The sequence below is a fragment of the Vipera ursinii genome (assembly GCF_947247035.1).
Source record: "Vipera ursinii genome assembly, chromosome: 2".
NCBI classification, from domain to species: Eukaryota; Metazoa; Chordata; class Lepidosauria; order Squamata; family Viperidae; genus Vipera; species Vipera ursinii.
In genome coordinates, this window is record NC_139513.1 from 115,526,963 (window position 1) to 115,553,294 (window position 26,332).

The window sequence follows — 26,332 nt, forward strand, 5'->3', positions numbered from 1 at the left end:
TGGGCTCCAATTAAGAATACCAACTGGGGCTCCAGAAATTCTACACAAGTTAACTTTTTATTCTAACTTTTTGTCATAGAATTAAAGATCTTCTAGTTTCACCATTCTTTTCACTGTTTTTTGATTTCCCCTGCGGTCACGTGGGAGGACATCCGGAGGCAAATAGAGGTAAGGGGAAGCAAATCTTCACCTTTATCATCCATGTTGACTTTGATCATAGATGGGATACTTTCAAATATGGTTGCTCCAGAACAAACTCATAAAAACTTTATTAAAATTCTTATCAGTCAACAATTGATCATCTTTAGTTGTCATTGCAGACACAGGCCAAGTGTATTGTAAATATACTGCTCAAAAAAATAAAGGGAACACTTAAACAACACAATGTACTGTATTTAATAGTAGGATGTCTTATCTTGTGTTCCCTTTATTTTTTGAGCAGTATATAATAATTATATTTGTAACAATAAGATGTAGAGATATACTTTGCATTTCAGTGTTAATTATCTTATTTTGTTTGTCCTGGTCCAATAAATGTCATATACAGAATCTGTAGTGCGGACCAGGGGCAACTGTCACTACTGTGAGATGGACAGCCGTACAAATTATTTAAATATATTGATTACATGCCACCAAGTATAAATATATTGATTACATGCCATCTTGGCAACCTCACAGACAGATTTTTTTCCCCTGATCTCTCCCTTACTAAATAAATGACTTGTCCCTAAATAAACACTTTATCCATCATACAACCTACCACTTCCATTTGTTGTGGTGGTGGTGATTTGTCCAGCATTTCTTAAACCACTGGAAGGCTAGGATGACATGTCTTTCTATGTATTAATATTTTAGTTTTTCTCTCTGCTTAGAATAGAAGAATTTTATACAGGTGTCTGGCTGCTGAAGGAAGGCAACCAGTGAGTTTATCACTGGCCCGTTTCTACTTCAATCGAACAATTCAACCATTCGAAGGAAAAGAAGGACGGATTTTCTTTTTTTTTTTTTTGCTTCTTTTCGCTGGGACCTACGGCCGACAATAAAACCGAACTGACAGGCGCCAGGCTTTGCCCGCCTCTTTCCCGCGCACCTGTACTAAACACGCGTTGGCTGCATTCACACGCGTTGCTTCAAGCCACGTCGATGCCTAGATTGCTTCTTACTGTGGAGCGTTTTACGGCGAGTCCGACGCCAGGTTCCTTTTTGGCGAAACGTACGCCTCTCTCTGCTTCGGGGCCGGAGAAGCAAAACTTGCTCCTGATCCGTCGCCCCCGTCCACTCGCCCTCCGCAACCCTAGGACTGCAATCTCAGCCGAACGTAGAGGGGAGGGCCCGCTTTGGCTCCGGTGCGTGTGTGCGTGTGTGCGCGTGTGTGTGTGCGCGCGAGTGTATGAGTGTATGAGTGTACGAGGGCGGGCGCGGAGCCGCGGTCCGCCTGTCCCAGGGGGCGGCGCGGGGAAGCGAGGCGGCCAATCCGCCAGTTGAGCTTGCCTGGGGAGCGTCGAGAGGGAAGCAGGCGGGCTTCTCGGCAGCCAGAGGCGGATCGGCTCGGCACGGCACCTGTGGCGGCTCGAGCCGAGTTTCTTGGGCAAGTCGCCGGGCGGCTGTGTGATGCCGCCGCCCGGGCAGGAGCGAGTGGTGCCGGTGCTGGGGGCGCGCTGCAGAACCCTCTACCCTTTCTCCGGGGAGCGACACCGACACGGACTGCGCTTCGCTGCGGGGGAGCTGCTCACCGTCCTCCAGGCGGGGCCCGACGGCGGTTGGTGGGAAGGGGAGACGGCCGAAGGGCTGAGAGGCTGGTTCCCGGCCAGCTACGTCCAGCTAATTGAGGTGAGAGAGGCCGGGGGGGAGGGGGAAAGAACGAGAGGGGAGGTCAGTGATTGGTGGGCTCACCTTTGGCTGGCCTCACGGGAGCGCCCCGAGTGGGTGTCGGATGGATCAATCTTGCTCCTCGAGGGCGAGCCTGTTGCGGGGGCAGCGGGGGTGGGTGGGGGGGGCTGCCTGATTGGTCAGTTGAAGTCTGGCGAAGTTTGCTCCCCCGCCTTTGGTTCCTTTGGTTCCTGGGGGGGGGGGGCGGGCAGCCGCCCTGTCGGGGCGGCGTGGCGTGGCGTGGCTCTTCTTGGTCGTTTGCACGCGCTGGTTGGGAAACAACTCGGGGCGGTTCTGTCAGCTGCAGCAGCAGCCGAGCAAGCATCCCTTTCGCGGCGTGGGGGGTTTTTGTGGGCGCGTATCTGGCCGCGGCTCGGAAATGCGACGAGATTTGCGGCGGGGAGGGCGGGGGGGGGTTTAGGTGGGTGGCTGCAGCCTGTTTGGTGGGACTCGCGGTTTGAGCGTGAGGGGCGGGGCGGGATTCCTTCGCAGCCCGCCTGGCTGGCAAGATCTCCCGGTGAGGAGAGCTGGCGCGTGGGCTGCTCCCCAGTGCGGAGCGGGTGTGGGGACCGCTGTGGTGGGCGGCTGTACAAGGCATGCCGGGAGCTGCTTCAGGTTAAACAACAGTCGTGGTTGTGACTGTTGCCCTTTATTTTCTCGAGGAGGAGGAGCGGCAGAGGTGCAAACCTCACAGATGTTCTCCAGCTTGTGGAAGGACTCGATGTCCCCTTTCGCTTTATGGTGGATCCTTTTTTTTTCTTTTCTCCTTTCCCCCTCGTTGCATTGTGAGTTCCAAACGTTCCCTTCTTTCCCATCGCCCCTCCTCATGTAGCAGCTTTTGGATCTGAAATTGCTAAAGCTCATTTCAGCTCATGACAGTGAGTAACTTCCCCTCTTGCACAGGAAGATAGACTGCCTTATCCTGAGTCAGACTGTTGCTCCATCCTGCTTCAGATGCTTGGGTCAAGTACGCCTCCCCTCCGCGCCTTCCCCCAGATTTCCAAGCCAGTGCTTCCATTGGCTAGGAAGGAGTTTAGGGAAAGGGTAGGTGGTAGACCATATATTCAGTGTTGGCACCTCCAGGTTAGGTCCTGGAAAGACGTTGAAACCTTGGAGATATTTTCCCATTTAGCTTACAAGACAATTGATTGGGGGTTATTATTTTTTTTTGTAAGGCAGCTGTTTGTATTCCAATGAAAAAGGGCTTTGGTGTGCAAAGGTGCAATCACAGAATTGATTTGCCCTTGCAATCAGTAATCATACATACAGTAGTGGCCAAAATCCTGGAAACCTTTTGGGAAAAGTGTATTTTTGAGGTTTGATGGCTAATAACACTTTTTTGGGGAGTAGTATCATAAAATTATATATCAATGGAAAGATAATTTAATCAAGAATGTAATGCAACAAAGTTTGTTCAATTATCTTTGAAAAGTTATAGCCAAATAACCAGAAAAAGGAAGCACAACTTGCTTAGGTTAATATCAGGTAGCTTTCCTTCATCTGATTGTAGCCAATGAGCATGAGCGTTTAGAGAGCGAATCAGGGGTCGTCTTGTTTTAGCAGTGAACCAATCAGATCACAGTAGGATTCAGGTATTGATGTCATGTACTGAAGCTGAGAGGAGGACATTTGTCAGTGTGTTATGTGATCGCTATCAAGTTGGTTGGGGCTTTTTGTGTTCTTTCATTTAGTGCGCTTGTAAAACATAATAAAATTAAAGTAATGGTGCAAAGAGTTAACTGGTTGCCCAGAAAGTGATGTACAATAGTATTATTATTATTATTTTTTTTAAATTCCATTTATATCCCGCCCTTCTCCGAAGACTCAGGGCGGCTTACAAGGCTACAGTTATAAACAAATTAGAAGAAAAATTGGTGGAAACTTAACCAAAGGTGGCATTTTTACCATACACTTTTCCCAAAAGGTTTCCACAATTTTGGCCACTACTGTACATGTAGTACGCATATGGTGCTGTGTAGCCAGCTGCTTCTTTTTTTAATGCGTATTTCTTCCTGGGTTGCACATTTTGCCTTCTTGCGGTTATGGCATCAATATGATAATCAGAAATGCATTCGCATATACAGACATTAATATGCATAGGTGATACATTTACTCTTTCCAAGTTTCTTTTGGAAGACTGCAATATTTATGTATGGTTAGGCTCTTACACAGCACACTACTGGGCTAAGGGAGGATGGCAAGGTCTATTTAAACTGTGGTTTATCATCTAATTAAAATGCATGCATTTTTACTTTGGTTGATTCAGGTCTTAAATAATCAGTATCAGCACTGCCCTGCTCACACAATTTTATTCTAGAATGTGTACAATTGTGCACACATTGACACTGAGTCAATATAGTATGGTCCTGTAGCACTATAAGTCAATTTTATTGTCTGCATTGTTGTATATAGTATTTTCACAGATTGCTTGGAAATCTTGTTGGCAAAGCTTTTAACTTGTCAGAGAATTGTCTAATGTAACAAGTGCTGCTGTGTAAAATAGGATTCTGTTCCCACAGTGGCCAAATAATGTCCGTAAGTAGTAAAAAGCAGGGTAGTTGGCAATCTCTAACTCATGTTTCCCAGCTATTTATATTTTATGAGCTATAGGTTGCTAACTCTGGTATCCAGCTGGGAGGTTTGCCAAAAGTACTGTACCTGTGTGTAGATTTCTTTTAAAAGAATTTCTGGCTGATGTAATCCTACCTTAAAATATAGTATTCAAACTACAAGGACATATAACAAAACCAATATCGCTGATTTCACATCTACATTTTAATGGGAATTACACCATCAAAAATGCAACATGCTGCTAAGAAGTGATAAGTTGCCAGGACGAATTAGACAAGCCAATAGTAATGGCATAATATTACTTATTCTGACTGCGTATGGGTCTTAATTGACCATCGTGCAATTTTGGAATGCTTTGTAGGGAACAAAGTTAATTATTGTTAGTATTTAGTTGTAAATAATGGGGTATATTTATGAAATGTAGACAGGAGTGACTCCAAGTAATGTGTTTGTGGTTTTGGATAGCAATCTAAATCATGCATAGTGTGGTTTAGAACATACTTATGTTACCACAATAATGGTCATCTGGTTGAGTAGAATAGTTCCAAGGAACCAGTCAGGGAATCTTTTGTGACTTGATTCTCACACTGTTCAAAGATTTATAGTTGTTGCAATGCAATAACCATGAACAATTATTTTCACACCACACTGGTTAGATTTACATTAAACCAAAATCTAATAAACCATAATATATTTTTAGTGGTTTATGGAAATACAGCTTGTATGAACTTTATGACCTATTTGGGGTATAGGCACAAGATATCAATAATTACTACTCTGCTGTATCCTGTAGGCCATATCAAATAAGCATCCCCTGCTACCATACCATATAGTTGCTTTGATAGCTGTGATTTATTTTGTTTACTTTTCCTTCATAGTAGTATGAAATTCTAGGCTGTGAAGTTCATTTGAACTTCATAGTCAAAATTTTAGATTTGTCCATAAACTCCAAACAAAATAGAGATGTGTATGATTAGGTGCTCCTTGTGGGTGTCCACAGCATATAAGAAGGAACAAGTGAGGTTGTATGTATCATGAATTATGTACTACATAATTTTGCATTATGATCACATGATTCACATTATTTGCACAATGATGTTATGATACATGTGTAGTTTTGATGTCAGCATGGCATAATTGTTCTGGACACTTTCACTGCCCTGTAATATTAGCAATGAGCTAGCTCAGACTCTGCATTTTGATATAATGCTGTACAACAGAGCTTCCAATTGTGCCATATATGATAAGCTAATGAAATCACTAAATTGGCTGGCCACTTGCTGTGTTGGGGAAAAAAACTATGTACATTTTTGTGCATGAATTTGCTAAAATGCTTCCTTTTTGTGAAGGTAATCTTGCTTCCCAATTATGTTAGATATTGTTTCTGATGAAAATTGTCCTGCCTGCTACTATTATTGTGTAGTGTTTGTTAATATTGATGCTTATTAGCTGCTCCTTGCAACAAGTAAGGGAAACCCCAGAAACTGTATTTTACAAGAGTATAAAGTTCTAAGTTCACAGTCTTAGAGGTTTTGGCCATTGACAGTTTGCAAAGTTATGCATATTTGGCTCTGAATTCTCCATGGGCACCATTTTAGTTAATACTAAAACAGTTGTAGCTTTATATTTATGTTTGTATGTTTAAATAAAATAACTAAAACCTGTGAGCCAGGTTGTAAAAGACACTTGAGAAAGGATTCATGTACATTCCCATATGGAGAGTAATTTGATGTACGTAGCCTGACAGTTCACTCCCTTTCCTGTTTTGGAAGCTTAAAAACCTTTGGCTGCTGCACTAATACCTAATCTCCCCATTGGTGTTCTTTTCACTGTGCTCCTGAACTGCTGCTTATTAGAGGTTGTTTGTTTCGCCATAAAGATATAATTGCCTTCAATGGGTTTGTTCCTGTTAAGCCTGTTTGAGATGACAGGGTAATGCCTACAACCCTATTTATGCTGTAAGGCACATAAATTCATACAATATTGTTTAGACTAATTATAAGCCAGATGATTACACAAAAGAAGAGGATATGGCAAAACATCTGTGGGGTTGGGAAATTATAACTCTGACCATATGCTTTTAATCATGTATGTTTTCACTGCTTTCTTTTACAACTGGTCTGATGAAACAGTCCCTATTTTCAAGTGATGGAATAGTGTTCTGGTCTGGAAGTAGGTTAGTCTCAATGTCCTCTTGGGATATCTTCCAGCTCTTATTTATAACCTTGGGATCTGCACAGTAGAGAGGTTAATGGAACCAAAATGAATGGGAACCTTTTCTTTATTAAGAGGCTTCTTCTTGGTTGTGTAGCTCTCGGAAGGAAAGCAGCCAACCAGCCTACCAACCAGCCAGCCATTCATTTGGGAGTCAGGTTCTACAAAGTGGGCTCAAAGCCAGACATTAAGAATTCAGGTTTTTAAAATTAAGGATGTGAACAGCTTCCATGAATGAGTCTGAAATGTAAAAAAACAACTCGGTGGCTTGAAGAAGACAATATGATGGTAGGTTTTTAAATCTCGCGAAGACAAAGCAATAACTGGAAATTAAAAATATCCTGATGTGGATGTAATGAATGCTCTTCTTCCATACCTACCAACATATCACAAATGGGGTAGGGAGGAGAGAGAGATTGCTGTAAAAGTTGGGCTATCATATCCAGGCTGTAAAAAACTGGATGACCGTGAAATGGTAGCAAAAAGATACAAAAACTTGTCATTTGTCCACATGACAGAAAATGTAATAGCAATTGCCCTTAGACTTTTTAGTGTTTTACAGCACTCTTTGAGTGGCTTACAAATGTTAGCATATTGCCCCCAACAATCTGGGTCCTTATTTTATCGACTTTGGAAGAATGGAAGGCTGAGTCAACCTTGAGCTGGTCAGGATCAAATTCCTGGCAGTGGGCAGAGTTAGCTTGAAATACTGCATTCTAACCACTGCACTACCACAGCTCATAAGCCCAGCTCATAAGAGGCCAGTTCCTCTATTATTGTATACCGCTGACAATTGCAAATAGCATTTGTTTGAAAAAGATTTATTCAGAAAGAGTATTTTTTCTGCTAGGGATGCACTCAGCGTCAACATTATACTATGGTTTACTGTTACGAGATGATCTGTATGCAAAGATTGTACTAAGGCATAATATGAGTTGTTTAGTTTTAGTGATATATTGTGTGAACCCAGCCAATTGTGATTAATTCAACAAACCATATTTAATGAATGGGTTAGTATACTGAGTAAATCAGGTTACCGTGGTAAATATTAAGCTTGAACCTTCCCGTTTCTCCTTCTCTTTCATTAGGGAATTTTTTTTTTATGAAAGTAACTTCAATATTGAGAAGTCTTGATACTATAAACTATATTCAGCCTTCATTCAGAAATCAAATACATAGAAATAGGTTTGGGGGGAAGGGGCTGAATTCCAGAGAACAATAGCTTCAGTAATTGGTATTAACAAATAAATGATCAAATTAATGAATTTTAAGATACCTAATTCAAGAAGTCATATTCCTCTGAAATAGAACTGAAGAAGTATATTCCATATGAAAAATGTGCATGGAATATGTGCCGTCGTGTACATGACCCGCTTTTTGTGTTCTAGGTTTCTGCTCCAAATTGTAAAAAGATATTATCTGCAGTAAATGATTTTCATTTCATTATTAAGAAATTAATCAATCTGTTTCCTGGTGCCTCATTTAGATGCAAGGTATGAGTTACATGCTTTTAAATGAGCAAGAAATCTTGCTAGCATGCATCCTGAATTACAGCTTTTTCTTCCAGGCAATAAATTAAGAAGTGAACTGACAGGAGAAAAATACAGTGTTGTGTATGCTTTAGCCTTCTCTCTCTCTGTGTGTATGTGTGTATACGTGTATAAAAGACTTTTTGGTAGAATGCAATTCTGAATATTCAAAACAAATTTGAATGTCTGAACTGCTTTATTTACTGTAAGGTTGAGCAATTCAATTCTATGCATAGTTGTTTGGAAACACATTTTTCGGTACTCAGTGGGATTTATCCCAAATAAATAGTCACAGCTCATAGGAGTGCACTTTAAATTGTTTCAGTACACCCACCCATCCAATCACCCACTCACCTACCAACCCACATGTATATATATAAAACAAAATTAGTACATAACTCCTTCACCAGAGTCCAGGTGGTTTATAACAACAACATGCCATTAAAAACAACCCAGACTCCTACCCCCCAAAAAATCAAAATATAAAAAAATCTGAAAATTAGTGAAAGTCAGCCAATGCTCTTTAGTTCTAAAATGTCTGGAACAAGATAATCTTAACTGCTTTTTTTAAAAAAAAGTTTGAAAATGTTCTTCTGAAGGTAAGTGATGCTACAGCAGCAAGAAGACTACTTGAAAAGCTCCATTCTCGTTACTAACCCGCCCCCCCCATCCCTCTCACAAGCTAAAAATCTGAAGCATGTTCTCTCAGAAAGAGTGCAAAGGACGGGCAGGTTCACTCAGAGGAGAAAGAAATATAGGCTTGTATATTACTATATCAGCTTATACATGTCTGCTTGCTAAACCTAAGCCTACCCAGTGAATTGCTTCATGGAACTTACTGTTTTTAATAAATGCAACTGATCTTGGAATGGTGACATTTGCATATGTTCATTTTAGAGCAGATTATTTTTGTTCTATGTATCAAATCTACTTCTTCTCATTCTCCTTCAGGGATGTGAAGAAGCAGCTGGCAGGATAAATTTTGCAGGACTGTAGGCTATCAGGATTTTTACAGCTGCTGTCTCTTCCCATGGTTGGACATCTCTTTTATGAAGAATAATGTATAACTCCAGGAATGACAAGAGAGCTTGAAAACTGGACGTTCTGCTTGCACCTATTTGCTGAGCTGCTCTTATCTGTAGTGGGTTGTCTAAAGAAGAAAGACAAGTTTCTCAGGCATTTTATTTTATGGATAGATAAGAGCAGAATCTTAGCTGAATGCCTTTCTTCCCTCTTCACAGCTAACTATGAACAGACATTGTTGTTATGGGTTCTCATTTATTTTTCATTAGAAATAATGAAAAATATATACAGTGTATCTCCACAGAGCTATATGTATCTCCATTGCCATACAAACATATGTGCCTATGCTGAGATTAGAAACACTTGCCAATCTATTGCAAATCTGCTAGAGCAGGGTGTCAAACTACCGGCCTGTGGGCCAGACACGTCACCAGGAAACTGCACCCGCCCCATTGCCGGCAATGGGAAAAAGCTCTGATATGTCGCATGATATCATATAACATTGTGAGTTTGACATGTCTGTGCTAGAGAATACTCAGTCAATACAAGTTTATGTTTTACACAGCAGTTGATATGGGAACAATTTGCTCAATAAAGATATATTTTTTATTTATTTATTTATTTAATTTTTTTTAATTCCATTTATATCCCGCCCTTCTCCGAAGACTCAGGGCGGCTTACAAGCTTAGCAGTAGCCTTCATTCTATGTATATGCCTGCTTATTAGGGCTTTCACACACACCCCAAGCGGCATTATTACAAAGTCAGCTTAATTGCCCCCAACAATCTGGGTCCTCATTTTACCTACCTTGGAAGGATGGAAGGCTGAGTCAACCTTGAACCTGGTGGGACTCGAACCTGCACTAATTGCAGGCAGCTGGTGTTACTTAAGGAGGCATTAGCCCACTGCTCCTTTTGGTGCAGTTTATTTTGCTACTTAACCAGAAAAGTTTTTTAAAATGTCAAATCAAATGCAGGAATTAGGGGAAAGGGCATCATCACTTTGCTCAACTCAAAGTATGGCATCTTTTAGAAATAGCTGCCAATTAGAGCTCTATAGCTTTTTAAACATGGTAAAAATCTATGAATGTTGATTCTAGTAATAAAAGTGGATTAAGTAGTCCTGAGAAGATCCTGCTGTAAAACTACAGGTTTAATTAACGGGGACGTGATTTGAATATTTACTGCAATCATGTTCTCACTGAAAGTACTATATACCCTTTAATTCTTACTATTCAAAGCAAGGTATAATAACTAAATAGGAAAGAAAGGTCAATTTCATCTGTTTAAGTATATTTTACTTCTCTAATCAATAAACCTTATATTGTCAAGCAATACCACCATCACTGTTTGGCTCTGAAAGGCCACTTTCCTGTGACTTAGTACATACAAATCAATATGCAGTACTATATCTTCCAGTACTATCTATTGGAAAGTTCTTTGCCCAAGTTTTTCTATACAGGTAGTCCTTAATTTACAACCACAATTGAGCCCAACATTTCTGTTGCTGAGCAAGACAGTTGTGAAATGTGTTGAGCTCCATTTTATGACCTTTTTGCCATTGTTGTTCAATGAATCACTACAATTGTAAAATGAATAATGTGGTTATATAGCAAATCTGGCTTCCATCATTGATTTTGCTTGTCAGAAGCTCCCCAGGAAGGTTGCAAATGACAATCTCGGGACACTGGGATGTTGCAACCATCATAAAAACATGTCAGTTGGCAAGTTTGATCACATGATTGTGTGGATGCTGCAATGGTCATAAGTGTGAGAACTGGTCATAAATAACTTTGAACTGTCATTAAACAAATTGTTGCAAGTAGAGGACTACCTGTATGGCTTTATTTTAGTTTTTGGGTATGGTGCCTTGGAATCCTGCTCTTAGGGAAGCTTGACTCATGTTTGGCAGGTGCATATTAGGAGATCAAATCATATATATGTATGTATGTATGTACTCTTTTCTAGCTGTTTTGAAGCCCTCTTATTTTCAAGTTGTCTTCTGTCTTTTCTGTTTTGTGTGGAACTTTTTTTGCTTGTGTTTTATTGATTTTTAATACTATCCTGAAGGGTAGTATACAGATTTTATAAATAAACCACAAATTCTGCCAGGCAAGACTTGTCCAAGATTATTTCCTCTGGGTCTGCTATTAAGCAGGTTCATTCCTTTGGATTCTTTCCAAACTACCCCACCTTGTCCAATATAAAGCCAGAATTAAGCAAGCAAGCTGAATTCTTTTTTAAACTTAAGCAGTTCCAGACTAATTTTGTTTCAGGAAATGTTCTGAGGCCAAACTTTTTTTTAAAAAAAAACTTTATAAGGTTCCTTTCCCACTCTCTTTCCTGGACATATGATATGTTGTAAGATCCCGGCATAGGGTTCTCTATTGTACTGATGGTCTTATAGGAAGTAGAAAATATTAAGATGAGAGAACTTATTATTGGTTGTTATTATTACTATATCTTATTATTTTATATCATAAAAATGATATAAAATGTAAGAATGTCAAATTTTATATCTCAAGGTTGAGTCACATAAGGTTTTCTCAATTGTATGAAGTCACAGTGTAAATGGGCTTTGACTTGATGGGCCTCTGGCAATGAACTAAAATTGAGAATCGTAAGACACACCATAAGTCCAGCACTACTCATGTTGAAAAAGTTTCATTCTTTTAGTAATCTGTGTAGATTTCTCTTACATCCATCTGTCAGACTAGAATAGCCTAGTGCTTGAATGGGAATGTTGGTGATTAAAGATATTTTAAAAAGCAATAACTTTTAACTATGATGAAGAGTTAACACTGCTGTTTGGAGAGTTGTTACTTGTTCCTGGACTGCTAATGGCACAAATAACATTTATACAGTGGTCATATTCCACAGAGTGTTCACAGTTGCAAGAAAAGCCATTTGGAGAAAATTTTCTAATACAAGAAGTTAGAACATGAGTGCTGGAAAATGTATCCTGCTGATACAACAATCTTTCAACTTTATCTGAACCACAGGTGTGCTAGTTTCTAGGAGAGCAGTTGCGTTGTGGAGAGGCTAATGGTATTTTTATGCTAAAATCAAACATCTGGAAAGGCCTTCAGACTGTCTACGTTGAGACAGATAAATAGATAAAATATTCTTTGCTTAAATAAAATACTGCAGCTCCAAACAGGATAATTACTATGCATCTGTCTTTACATGTCTTGAATAAATCTAGAATAATTCAGGAAATAATAACTATGAGAATTGGACCGTGGGATAGGACACACTTTTAATGAATCTCCCTGATAATTGTTTCTATCTCGATATACTAAATTAGCCCACCCAGTATTTTATAAATTTGTAACATACACTTTTTGGTAAACTCTATCCCATTTAATCTCTGGTCGAAAATGAATGGGAAATGCTGATGCAAACACAGGCAAAACAAACCCCCTTACTGCATCACCCCAAGTGGCAATCATATTTAACAGATTATAAGAGAAGCAAGATCAGGTTTTTCATAGAATAAACACTGAACAGGGAACTACATGAGTCTGGAACAAGAACAAGCTGTTTAATCCAGCCCAGTCTCTTCTAAATAACAACAATTCTCCTGTGGCTCAGACAAAGTATTTCTTGCTCTTTGATGTTTCACAACAGGAGACGACTACCTCGGCCTCAGTAAACCAATGGGCTCCATTGCAAAGGCTTGCCCAGATCCCCTAGTGCACACTTTCTGTCTGTACAACTGTGTCAGGCCTTTGTCAAGCATCTTTTCTGGCCAGCACTGCATAGAACTGCACAGGCTGCTGTGTGGATTTTTTGTATGTCCCAGGTTAATTCAGGAGCATTGTCTTAGGAAATAGCTAATTTATTACAAAAAGTTCTCCCCAACCTGGAGCTGGCCTGCAAAGTATCATGAATACCTAAATATCTATTATCGAAAGAGGTTTATTTTTTTAATTTAAATTTATCCCTTTTTGCTTTCTATGAAATAAATTGAAGCCTTTGCAGTAGAACAGGGGTCCCCAACCCCTGGGCTGTAGACCGGTACAAGTCCACAGCCTGTTGGGAACCGTGCTGCACAAGGGGCAGGCAAGCACACCAAACTCCATTTTGCTCATGTTGTGGGAGCTAGGTTGCGCGTGCAAAACCGTCCCCACCACCGCTGCTGCTGCCACTGGTCTGTAGAGCCATAAAGGTTGGGGACTGTTGCATTAGAAAATGGGAGAGAGCTGTTTGGAAACTGTACACTACTCTTATCATTGGAAGGACAAAAGTCACAATGGACAGGATGGATATAGGCCCTTAAATGCCTTTTCTTTTTCTCCTCTTTCATTTTAAAAAGATTAATATACATCCTAAAATATTATTCATATTTTCAGACATGCTAATTTCTATGTTTCCCAAACTCAATGTATTTTTTATATTGGGTTTTTATTTTTTTTTTTGTAAGCCGCCTAGAGTCACTGTAAGTGAATGAATGGCCATATAAATTCTCAAATAAATAAATAAATACGTTAAATAAAACAGGGAATTGTGTTTTCCATTTTTAGCAGTTCTGGTTGGAAGGTATACCAGGAGCTGCACAAATGTCTTACTGGAGTTGTATGTGACCTTTGACTATTAGGTTGCTTATCCTTGCATTAGCGGACTTGTTCTAAATGAGTAATGTGGAAGTATAAGAAATAGTGATTCATGGGATAAAGTTGTTTAGTGAAATGGAAAATATTTGGTTCTTGGTATCTTATACTTTTGTGGAGAACTACAAACTGCATCTGAATTCTGTATCTAAGTCCATTTGAACTGTCTAGTTCAGCTACACTAGAGGAGATGGTAGATCTTTTCTAGGTGTCTGTAGGTTTTAAATAGCGATGCTAAGACAGACTGGAGAGGAAGGTTAAGATTTCTCTACATGTATCGTCATCTGAAGGGCCAGCCTCTTGAGGTAGGTGACTGGTAGCTCAGTTTATGAGGTAGATTTAACCCAATTACACATGTCCAACTTGTGGCTGCTTCAGTTTGAAAGAAAGCAAAACATAGGAGAATAGTGTTCAATTGCAAAATGTCTTAATTTATTATTTAGTTTGACTATAATATGGTAATTTTAATATGGTGGTTCTTTTCTTTTTCTCTTTTGCCAAACAATTTGGTTGTTGTTTGCAATATTCTCCTAAGCTGCGATGACTTCTTTCTTGCATCATTTACTCATAAAGCTTTAGCTTTAGCTCACTTTTTCAGTCCAATTACTATAAGTTGTTTATTTTGAACTTTTTTTTAAAAAAATGAACTCACTATTCTTTTAGTTTCATTATGTCCAAGCTGCATAATCTGCTAAAAACATCATTTTTAAAGAATTCTTTTAAAATCTGATTCCTTAGGAATGTTTCGCCAAATGATGGATGGGGTGGCCAATATGAATCTGTAACTACTGCCCACACATTCCCATTGTAACCCATATCTGCACCTCATTTGTTAACCTCATCATTGTCTGGTGCTAGTCTAATCTTAGTGTGCTGATAGTTTTGCTTTAACATTTGAGAAGAATATTCTGCAGGACAAAGCCTATTCTACATTTTCCAGAATGATATGGCTTCCAGAATATTTTTATTTTATTTTAATTTAATTCCATTTATATCCCGCCCTTCTCCGAAGACTCAGGGCGGCTTACAAGCTTAGCAGTAGCCTTCATTCTATGTATATGCCTGCTTGTTAGGGCTTTCACACACACCCCAAGCGGCATTATTACAAAGTCAGCTTAATTGCCCCCAACAATCTGGGTCCTCATTTTACCTACCTCGGAAGGATGGAAGGCTGAGTCAACCTTGAGCCTGGTGGGATGCGAACCTGCACTAATTGCAAGCAGCTGGTGCTACTTAAGGAGGCATCAGCCCACTGCTCCACCAAGGCTCATTATATACAGAAATCTTGCACATATTGTCATTAGATATAACTTTTTGGTAAGGTGTATAGCAGCAAAAAAAAAAGAAGAAGAAGAAGAAGGAAACCTGGACTTTCCTTGATTTTGTAATGTGGCCCCACTTCCTCCTCTAGGGTTCAGCATATTCAGGGTTTGCTCATGAAATTGGTGAGGTGAAGCAATGGAACATGGAACTGAGAAGAACAGCAACATGTATTCAATATCCAGATCTGACTGTGTTTCAGAGTACATGAGACATGAGGAAACTGGATTTCAGCCACGCTCTCCAGCATTAGTCATGCTGATTGATGTTGCTGGGAGTTGTTATTTACCTACAGCTGGAGATTTGCAAGCTTCCCATTCCTAGACTAGACAGTGCGAATAATATCTAACAGAAGTTGGTTTATATAAACCAACCCTTCTGAAACTGATCACATACTAAATGCTTGAGATGTTAAAGGAGTGAGTTTCATCTCCTGGAAAAAAACAAGAAGTCTTTGCTCATTTATTCAAGTTTATTGAGAAATTACTCATATAATTAATTTGAATTTCCAAAGTTACAATGAACTTAAGTTTGCCCTAAAATGCATTCGTTTTATTGGTGTCAGCATAATTTTCTAGAGCTGAACATTTTTGTATGCAGTAACTCCAGTGATTTGCTTTTATAAGGATGTAGTGCTTTGGGTTGTGTCATCTGAATTGGCAGTATGATTATAATTGCAGGTATTTTATTAGGGCTTGCCTTTTTATTTTTGCTTATAAGTATGCATCACAACAGCGTGGGATTGTAGCTTCATTTGATTGGCAGCTGTGGGCTTTTGCAATTTTTTTCACTAGAACAAAACTAGGCTTCTAATTTACGGAAATAAACTTCTCTTGTGCAATAGAGAGATAGCTGTGCATTTCTTTATAGCCTACAAAAGCTTGCTTAATAAAAAAACCTGTAATAGCTAAAATAACAAGTACTGAAATTATTCAGCTTCATTAATTTACTTTTTCTTGATTATCCTTTTCTTACCACCACTATGTTGTTTGAATGACTTTCCAAATAGGTTATAGAGCAACAGATTAATGGTGCTTCATCTGGAAATTAGAATGAGCTTTCAGTTTAAGAAGATGGCATATTTGTTTATATGGCATAAAATCTGATGGTTTCAATGGGTAACTGAAGTTGGATTACTTACTTACTATGTGTTTTTATATTACTTTCAGTGTAGTTAATTTGATAAGATATTCCATAAAGATATTTGTGCAAGAGTCTAAGATAGGAACCTGGTGAGTAAGTCTGTGGATGGTCTAGTTTTCATTAGAATGGATGCTTCACCTTGAAGAGTGAAATATACTTTGAGAAAAGTAAAAGGTATCTTGATTTTGTATATACTTGAACCCTAAACCTTAGTACTGAACAAACATTTGTGGCTAATTATTTCCTTTATTATGAAATCTTAAATGCTACTGTTTTTTGGTTTGTTTCCAAGTGTATATTATAGTAGCTTAATAGTAACTAAGCTATTAGTAGTTAGCAGTTGAGAATACTCTTGAAGTAAGTGTAAAAGTAAAGATTGATATTTTGGCTATTGTATAAAGTGAAACATAGGATCCTTGCTACATTATACAAAATACCACTGAATGATTTTCCTTGGTAAAGAGCCTACTAAGTTAAATGTCATTTTTGGAGATAAATGTGTGGTTTCTGCTTGTTAACATAAATTCACTGAGTAGATTTTGAAGACTTATAGGCTAGAGGATTATTGAAAGAAATTATTTTCTCCTTTCATCTCTTCCCATTTTTGAGTCATTGTGGCATATTTTCATTGTGATGTATCTCTGCTATGTACTTTCTATTGTGCAATTTTTATACTAATACATACAACAAATGAGCTTATTGTTAATTGAAACATTATGACCCAAAATGTATAGCAGAAAAATACCAAAAATTTAAGCTGCATTGCAGAGCTTAAATATTCTGACTTGTGTGGATTCTTCTAACCCAGCATCTCATTTGACACTGTTTCACAAAGAAGTCCTCAACAGTTCATAAAACTGTTGTCCACCAAGCAGTACTTTCCAATTAATTCCAAACATTTGATACATTAGGTGCTGAAATATCTCTAAATATTATATAATAGTTTTAATTAAACATAGTACAACACACAGACTGTCTGTCTAGGTCAGGGGTAGGCAACCTCAGCTCTTTTATGACTCATGGACTTCAACTCCCAGAATTCCTGAGTCAGCAGCTGATTCAGGAATTCTGGGAGTTGAAGTCCATGAGTCATAAAAGAGCCAAGGTTGCCTACCCCTGGTCTAGGTTGTTATCTACATCAGGGGTCCCCAACCCCGGGTCTGTGGACCGGCACCGGGCCGCAGCATGCCAGCAACCTGGTCGCACAAATAAGCAAAGCCCCATCCACGGGATGCAGGCAGCACACAAAATCACACCTCCTCTGGTCCGTGGACAAATCTTTCCCCATAGAACCAGTCCATGGTGCCCAAAAGGTTTGGGGCCTCTGATCTACACTGAGCATGGACTGTTAGATAGAAACAATCTGATAGGATTTGATAATAACAAAATGGTAGGATAGAATGATCAGTTGCATGTTTTTAAATTAAGTATGATTCTATGAATATTGTTTCATTACAAACACCAGACATTTCCATGAGATGGAGAAAATTTAACCTTTGTTGCCATTGCTGACAACAGTAGTTTTTCAGCTGGGAAGCAGTTTCTTGGTCACAGGAATCTCTGAAGAATTTTATACAGCAAATGGACATATGTAATTTTTATATGTAGAATCTGGTGCAAGTTGAGCAAATCTAACCTACCGCATTGTATTGATCCATGAATAAACATTGAATTGTTGCTAGAGCTATGATTGCTGTAAATCTCCACCATGGGATGTTTTCCTTTCAGCAGTACTAATGTGGAAGTTAGTGGAATAGTGACTTAGATAAACAGGCAGATGGCATGACACAAGCATTGACTTAGGAAGTGGTAGAATCAAATTTAGAGAAGTCATATTTTTATTTTTTTGTTTGCTCTGTGGTATGCATAGAAACATATCACGTAAGGCTGAGGGTTAGTATCTTGCCAGCTGTAACTAGGAACTGCAATTCACAAAAGGAACTTTCTACAAGCCAAAGCCATCACCAGCCTCCAGTTTCTTATCCAATACCAGCTGCTTCAGAATAAGGATATCTTTTAAACCAAAACTACCCCTTTGAAGAATGAATGAACATTTACTTGTTCTATATGATTAGTTCGGTTAATTATTACATCAGATGGAGTGTATATTTGTTTTGTGTCAAGCTTAAGTGAGTGCTCTTGCTTCTATACAGGACTTCTAGAGGACAACCTTGAATTTATTTCCTATTCATTGCTGCTAGAAGATATTTTTTTAGCACTTAGTTTTAGTTTATCCCTTACTGGTCTTACATTGTTTTTTTTTGTTTTTTGTTTGTTAAGCATGTGTTTCTAAAGGTATTTAAAGTTATGTTAAAATGCATTCCTAAATGCCAGTAATTTACATGCATTATGCAAAAATAATGGGGTTAGTTACTTTCACATGAAAAAGATGAATGCATTAAAGCACTAATTAAGAGGGACTGTGTGATGAAGCATGAACCATACAATCCAATTTTGGTATTAGCAGGTACAGATTGTGGGAAAATGAGATTGTTGAGTGAGACCAATTGTACATCAAAGTCAGTGCAGCAGTGCATATGAAGCAAGGGTTCGTAACAATTAACTCATGCCCAGTTTATACACTTAATTTTGACTTGGTTCTAATGTACCTGTTTTTGAATGGTGCTACAGTTTTCCAGTTGTTTTGAAAATGTGATTCTAATCTTTTCCCTTTTCTTCCCTAATTTTTTTTCTTGGATGTCCAGTATTCTGAAAAAATTAAAAGGAGAGTTTGATGTTGACTGCCAGGTCTGATTCTGGCTGGACTGTTCACCTAAAGTGTGCTGAGAAATTGTATTTATTGCAGAGAATGATTTAGCGTGGGCTTATTTTGTCTTCCTCCACAATGGCTGCTTAGCCTAGAACAGATGAGTTCTGAACAGTTCATAATTTCATATTATAATTCCACTATATAACATAGGGATGATTTCATTAAAAGGGCAAACGATTAGATGATAGCCAGTGCCAGTGATACTACAGAGAGGGCCCTGATCTTTGCCTTCATTGCTGCCTTTAGATGTGCATTTTCTTTTTTCTTATTTTTTTTCCTCCTACTCTTTTCTTGTTGACAAGCTTCATCACAGGGAATTTCATCACAGGGATCTTTTCTTTTTTCTTTCTGTTTTTAGCTGGATGTACCCAGTATCTTTGTCTTTCCAGAGGACTTTTAAGTGTGTAGAGGTTGGAGTAAAGGGTAAGATGAATGAACAGGATTAAAACCCTGATTCTTTAAAAACTCCCCTGGCACAGAATTTGGAAGCTGTTTGGTGGACCTGTGGTGGTCTAGGTCTAAGCCACAGTGTTGCTTAAGTGTTTTTATACCTGAAGCAAAGCAGAACATAGAATGCAGATGGTTCTGCTTAGTTTATAAAAAATACAATGCAATACTACTTCATTTTACCTTCATCTTAAAAGACTTCTCAGTTTTCATATTGAATTAAGATATAGAAATGTGGATTATGAGGGTTTTTGTACACAACTAAACTTGTCTGGATCATCCTAAATGCTGTCTCTGTTGGCTTTCTATCCCGTTAAATATTCTTTCCATTAAAATAGTTTCTGTAAAACAAAAGCAGTAAAAAAGATATACATTTCCCAAAAGCCCTCATTTTGTTTTTGAATTCAGATAATCCTTTTTTTGTCAATCACAACTGAGTCTGGCAATTTGGTCATTAAGTAAAGTGATAATTAAGTGAAACCATGACTGTGCTTACCATATTATTTCAGCTTTTCTTTACAGACCTGCAAAAGTAGTACACGTGGGCACTGGTCATAAAGTTACTTTTTTCCTCGTTGTAACTGCAAATTGTTGCTCTCTGAGGCAGTTGCTAAGCAAGGTCTACCTGTACAACTTTCAAACCAAGAAATATTTTATCGTTGCTTTACTGGACTTTGTAAATTCTACTCCATCTCTGCCACATCTTTGATCAAGAAAAAAAGTGTATTTCCATGGCTAACCTCTAGTACATATAGAAAATGTCAAGGTTCTGATAAAGAATATCAAACAAATCAGAAGTCTGTTGTAGAGTTGACAGAAAGATCCACCAATAATATTATTCTGTTTGAGACAAAATGCAGAAAAAGAGTAAGAAGTATTGAGCAATAGAAATTGAAGGTAAGAAAGACTTCTATGGAGAAAATGGTGAACTGAAGACTGTTCTTCTAAAAACAGAGCTTGATGACCACAGCAGAATGAAGAACTGGAAAATTGACCAGCTCTTCGATAATTCCTTTCCAGAGAAGGAGAGATCACCCAGAAGTTCTCCATACAGGAGACTACAAGGCAGTGCTCTCTGGCAGATTTGGAGCTCTGGGACCTGAGGGAAAGTTATCTTTGCTCATACCACAGTTGACTCTCTAAGAACACTGTGATTGTACACTTCGTTTTCTAATGACTTTTGGAAATGACTTGTTAACTGCTTTTCAGCCCTTAGGAACTTTTGGATCAATAGGTTTTAACAGCACCAGCTGAGTTTCCTTCAATCTTCAGCAAAAGAAATTTTAAATACAAGTTACAGACTTTAAAAAAAAATCGGCGGGTGGGAAGGAAATAAAAGCAAATAGGTGATTAGAATGTTGATTTTGGTAAGTAACAAATGGACTAAGGGTCCATATGGATTTGAAATAAGAGTTTGGAATTAATTATAATATTCCTTTCTGTGAGAAAATGTTTTTGTTTTGAGTTCTTAAAAAAAGAAAGTAGGAATGGACTTGGAAGGTTGGACACTAGAGGGAACCAGAAGGAACTAAATATTATGTTTACTGCAAAGGAGAAGAATATATAAATTTGACTTATTAATACAGTATGTAGCAAAATACTTTAACATTGGACATATTGAGGGATGCTTGTGATCAGTGGACCCAGAAGTCAATTTTAAATGTTTCTGCCTTTATATATAGAATGTGTTTTTAAGATGTTAGGGAAGAGGAACTTATTTTACCAGATAAGACAGAGATAGATCTTTAAAGTGTCCCCAAAATGCATTTTTTTCATGAGGCAAAAAAACAAAACAAAAAAAACCTCCCATCTTTGGGATAACTATGATCTGGATTACTGAAAATCTCCTTAGACATCTTTAAAGTGGTTTTAAAAATAAGAATTTTCTGTCTTTGAAAATTATTGTTGCTTATATCTTTATATATGCCAATTCATGCATTGCCTCTTGTTCTTTTATTTAAACTTCAGTAAGCTTTTAAGAAACAGTCATAATATTCCATATGATATACTTGTGCCCGTAGTTTGATGCCTGTTTCTCATGCCTAGTTTGTCATTGGATTCTGCTTTTTCAGTTGAAGCAGTTACTTATTTACAGTGTGTAGCTGGGAATCCTTTATTGTTAATGGGAGAGAAAGGAACCCTTGTATGAAATTCATTATATTGTCTGAATATAAGATTCATTATACTATTGTTTTTCAATAGTCTCCTGTCACCAATTCTATTCACTTCAGGAATCACAAATGAGGTTTAAAGTGGTGCTAAAAATATAAATTTTCCTTTGTCTTTTAGGCACTTGTATATTAACTTCTTTTCCGTTATTCTCGGAATCACTTTTAAATTATAACTGAGTGATAGTGATAGTGCAGTTTATTTAGTATTGCATAAATGCAGTGCTTTTTTTGTAAAAGAAAAAGGTGCCGGAACTCACACATGTCATACAACCCGCCTTGCCTACCCTACAAGGTTCCATCCCAAAAAGGTGCCGGAACTCCGTTCTGAGCATTCTATGAGAAAAAAGCCCTGCATAAATGTATTTTATCGTGATTCTGTATTGTAGCAGTGCTGAGTTTACAGGTTTATGGAGATGTGTAATAATGCTAACTATTAATAAATAATTTCATAATAAGATCCCTGTTGCATAAATACAGCATAGTTAATAAGAAAAGCTTTGGTCATACAAACATATTAAACTGAGATGACACAAGGTTTTTGCCCAACCATGCAACTGCTCTGAATAGCTCATAATATACAGAATGATAGCACAATTTAAACAGTTTAGATGTTATTTTTACGACCTTTTTCTTTGTTAAGTTTTCTTTGTTACATTTTAAAGATGCACATTAGAAGTAATTAAGTTATTTTTTCAGCTGCATTTGGAATGCAACAGAAAATGCACTTTACCAAAGGGCTGTGTTGGTCCAGGTATATTTGAAGTTACTTTTACATTTCTTGGATAGCTTTGTTGACATATCAGGTAGAATCAAAAGCCAGAGTGAGAACTGGAAGATCTGAGCAGAGAAAGAAACTTGGTCTACATGTGTCTATATCCTTACATGGGAAAATATCTCCACCCAGCTATTGGAATTTATTTTCTACTAAATATGATTTAAAGATATTCTACTGAAAGTGGCTTGGAAGGAATCAAAGTAGAAGCAAAGAAAGAGATCACTGCAAGTACCAGAGCATGTAGATTTGATAAACTTTGATAGCTGCCTATTGATTCCAGACAGAAATAGTAAGAAAATAGGACTTGATAAAAGACATGATGATGAGGTATTTATTGATCAGATATAAGATATCTGTGGGAGGTGGTGTCATAACATATGGATTATTATGTCCCTTAAGCTCCTTTGTTCCTTTTTGCAGGACATTAGTTGGTGTTAATGGATACAAGATAGAATATAAGATAGTTTTACTCACTGGCTTCCTTCAAGCTTTGTCCCTAATTTGTGATTATTATTTTTCATCTCAAGGTACTGCACAAATAGACTAGCATCTTGAAGATATCTTGATTTTTTTGTGCTAAACTTCAGGAAAACACTTTTCAAGTCAAGAATGCAATAGAAAATAAAAGCTTTATAGCCAAGGCCTGACTTCCTAAATATATATTATAATATTTGTCTTCTTTTTATTTTACTATTTTATGCATACCAGACTATTCTTTTAAAGAAACTGATTGCTTTCTTTTATACAATTCATTATAAATCTATATGCTTTAAACTCCCCCCCCCAAAAAAAAATTCTTTAGAGAACAATATTAGCTATGTTGCTATGGTGCAATGTGGGGGTGGCTAATTAGACACAGATATATATACACAGTCATCTGGTGTCCATGGCAACTATCAGGCAGAAGAAGAAAAACATTACTGAAACTTGATTTTCCCTTTTCTGAATAGTATAGCTGTTACGTGTGTTTTGCTTATGAAATTTTGCACTGATGTTATAGAAAAGTAATTTCATCCTTTAAGAGACAGGAAAGGTTGAGCCTGCATGTACTTGCCACCTCCATCCAAAAATTAAAAAGAGACCTCTAGATTACAATGGAAAGCTCCATTTATAATAGAATGCTTTGTTATAGTTACTCTTTATAGCATGCAGACAAAAAGGGAAGCCAAATGTTGGGCTCAGATAAGGCCAATTCATGTGACTTGAGTGTTTGGTAGCTTTTGTACTCTTGTGCTTTTGACAAAACACCTGTTGTGTCTTTAGTGGTGATCAGCTGAAAACACTAGAGTCAGGAGTGGATTTCTCCGTTGTTTGCTTTACCAAAACCAGAAGAACCAACTTTATTGAGCCTGAATTACAACCTATCTGGACAGCTCAGCGAAATTAAATAATAACTAGGTCACAGGCATGTGTAATCAGACAGTGATAACAATACCCCTCCCAATTAATAAGTGCCCCTCCCAATCAAAGTCTATCATACTTACAAGTCTAGACATTGTGATGAATCTGTGCAAATAGAATGACATTTGTCACAACTAATAGGAATGCTCAGATGTGTCTGATGGTACTGGTGCAATCACCCATTACATATATGAATACTCTAGGGATAGTTGCTACTGATGGTAACTTAAGTAATTACAGTTGACTCTTCAACTATGTCATGTACAAATTCTTTCTGTATTCATTACCTGCTTAGTATATAGTTTCCGAATATTATCAGGAGCTATCTCTATAGTAAATGAAAGAGGTGCCATTCATTGCATAATCTTTCAAGTTATGTATATGCACTATAGTCCATTGCTCCTGTCCAATGTTTCAGTGTGATGGTATTAGTCAACTTGTTTTGGCTATTTGTCCTAAATGCTTCTTTTTTAAATTAAGTTTGAGGAGTTACAATCTTGAACACAACCATTGATCTAAGAAAAACATAGTTGGTGTCTGATTTGCTATTCCATGTGCTGCTTTGCAATATGCAAACATGAAATTTGCAGGTTTTGATTTAGTATAATGTTCTCAGGACAAAAAGTGGTCTTGAGACTTTGAACGAAACCTTTAGTTTGTATGAGAAGGTACCTTAGATATATCTGATGAATATTTTACACCATACATTGTTTGTTAGTTGTTAGATTCAAAAAAATTTTTTTTGAACAGAGCTCGAAGTATAATTTAAAGAATGTTTCAGAGTGATTCTGAATAGGCATTATGAAAATGTGAATATTCTGGAAAAGACAATTAAAAATTCTTAAGTGAATAAAAAAAAGTAAGCCAGTAACACAATCAAAGTGGCATCATGAATACCAAAATTATGTTTATGAACTGCCTTAGAATATATTTTACCACAATTTTTAAAAAGTTTCTACTTATTGCTTCTGGTTAAAGTACTTTGTAAACAATTTATGAATGATATTGAACACCCAAGTAGGGCAGAAATAAAGAAGCTAAGCTCTTTGCAGCCTGAGTAAGCAGAATTCAGGGCCAGACATAGGTAGGTCTTAAAAATCATTTCATGGATTCCTAACATCAGTTGAAGCTGAGTAATAATCTGTATGTTATGTCAAGGCAGATGGAGTAGGCAGCTGTATTCTTTTGAGGAGAGTGTTAGATGAAATGCTTGACAGCATGACTTGATCTTACCAGACCCTGTTTTTTTAAAATAATATGTCTATCCTCACCACTTCAAGGAAGATTTGCAAGTTTTAAGGAGGGCAGTTCAGAAACTAAACAATGCACTACAATAGCCATGTGGAAAAGACAGTATTGGAAGGAGACTTCAACCTATTTCAGAAGCTGTAGAACAGGGGTGTCAAACTGCCGGCCTACGGGCCAGATGCGTCATGGCGAAACCTCCCCCACCCCATTGCCAGCAAAGGAAAAAGTCACGATATGCCGCAACATGTCACGTGACATTGCGAGTTTGACACCCCTGCTGTAGAATAATCACAAGCCAGAATGTGGAATAATAGGTATTAGGAATAACAAGCATTAGGAGAGGAAAATGTGTGTAAGAGGATGGTGGGTACTTGGCTGCTTTGATGCTTTGTTAAATTCTGTACTGTGTCCAATGCTGCAAATGTGTCTGCGCCAGCTTCATACACGATCTGTCAAGGGCAAGGCAAGTTAACATGCTCACAAGATATCGGAGGTCATAGGTTTGTGAATTCCCTGAATAATACAGTGCAATCTTCATTTGGGGTCAGGCTAAGGGTCATTTGTTGTAAGTATAAGTTATAAATAAATCTTTCTCCTCCAAGTGGTTTATGGAACTGCATTTTGTGATATTAGTTTCTGTAAAGCTTTCTGCTGATATGAATTTTGGATGTGTTCCTAGCTCTTGCTCTCTTAAAGCAGAACACTGTGAAGCAGCCTATCTAGTGTTTCAATGAATAGTAGGATGAAATAGAGCTTTAAAACGATGACAAGTAACTTTAACACAGCTTTGGCTTCAATTAATTGTGCTGATTTTGCAGAATTCCACAGGAGATCCTTAACATGTCTTTTTTTTGTTGATCTTACAAAGAAAGGAGCTTCCCCCACACTTCATTTCCTCAATCTCCCTTTCCTATGTTCCTTCCAGGTTTTCAAAATTTGGCAAACAGTGTGCTGCAGGTGGAGATCCAAAGTAGTAGAATGCACTTTTGTTAGGTGATTTCAGGTAAATATCTCAGGCACCAAAGACCAGGTCCACATTTGAAGGTCCAATTAAACTGATTTATTGCTAAAAAGCCTATGCATAGGAATCTTTTCAACTAACATTTATTACCTGTTTGGAGTTAAACAAGGGTCAATAGACTTTAAGGGAGGCTGGACTTTGTCTGCTTGTGTCTATGTAGGGATTCTAGGCTGATCCCTCTTTTAACTCTACCCCCAGGTTCTGCCACTCCTTTTCCA

General features: G+C 38.0%; 1 protein-coding gene across 1 annotated transcript in view; it reads left to right on the forward strand.

The window, feature by feature from the left end:
* Nucleotides 1-1,515: 1,515 nt before the first annotated feature.
* GAS7 (growth arrest specific 7) overlaps nucleotides 1,516-26,332 on the forward strand; it is a 149,108-nt gene continuing 124,291 nt past the window's right edge. The window contains exon 1 of the mRNA XM_083355398.1: nucleotides 1,516-1,830. Coding sequence (XP_083211524.1) covers nucleotides 1,612-1,830 — 219 coding nt within the window. The 5' untranslated portion in view covers nucleotides 1,516-1,611. The remainder of the gene's footprint in view (nucleotides 1,831-26,332) is intronic.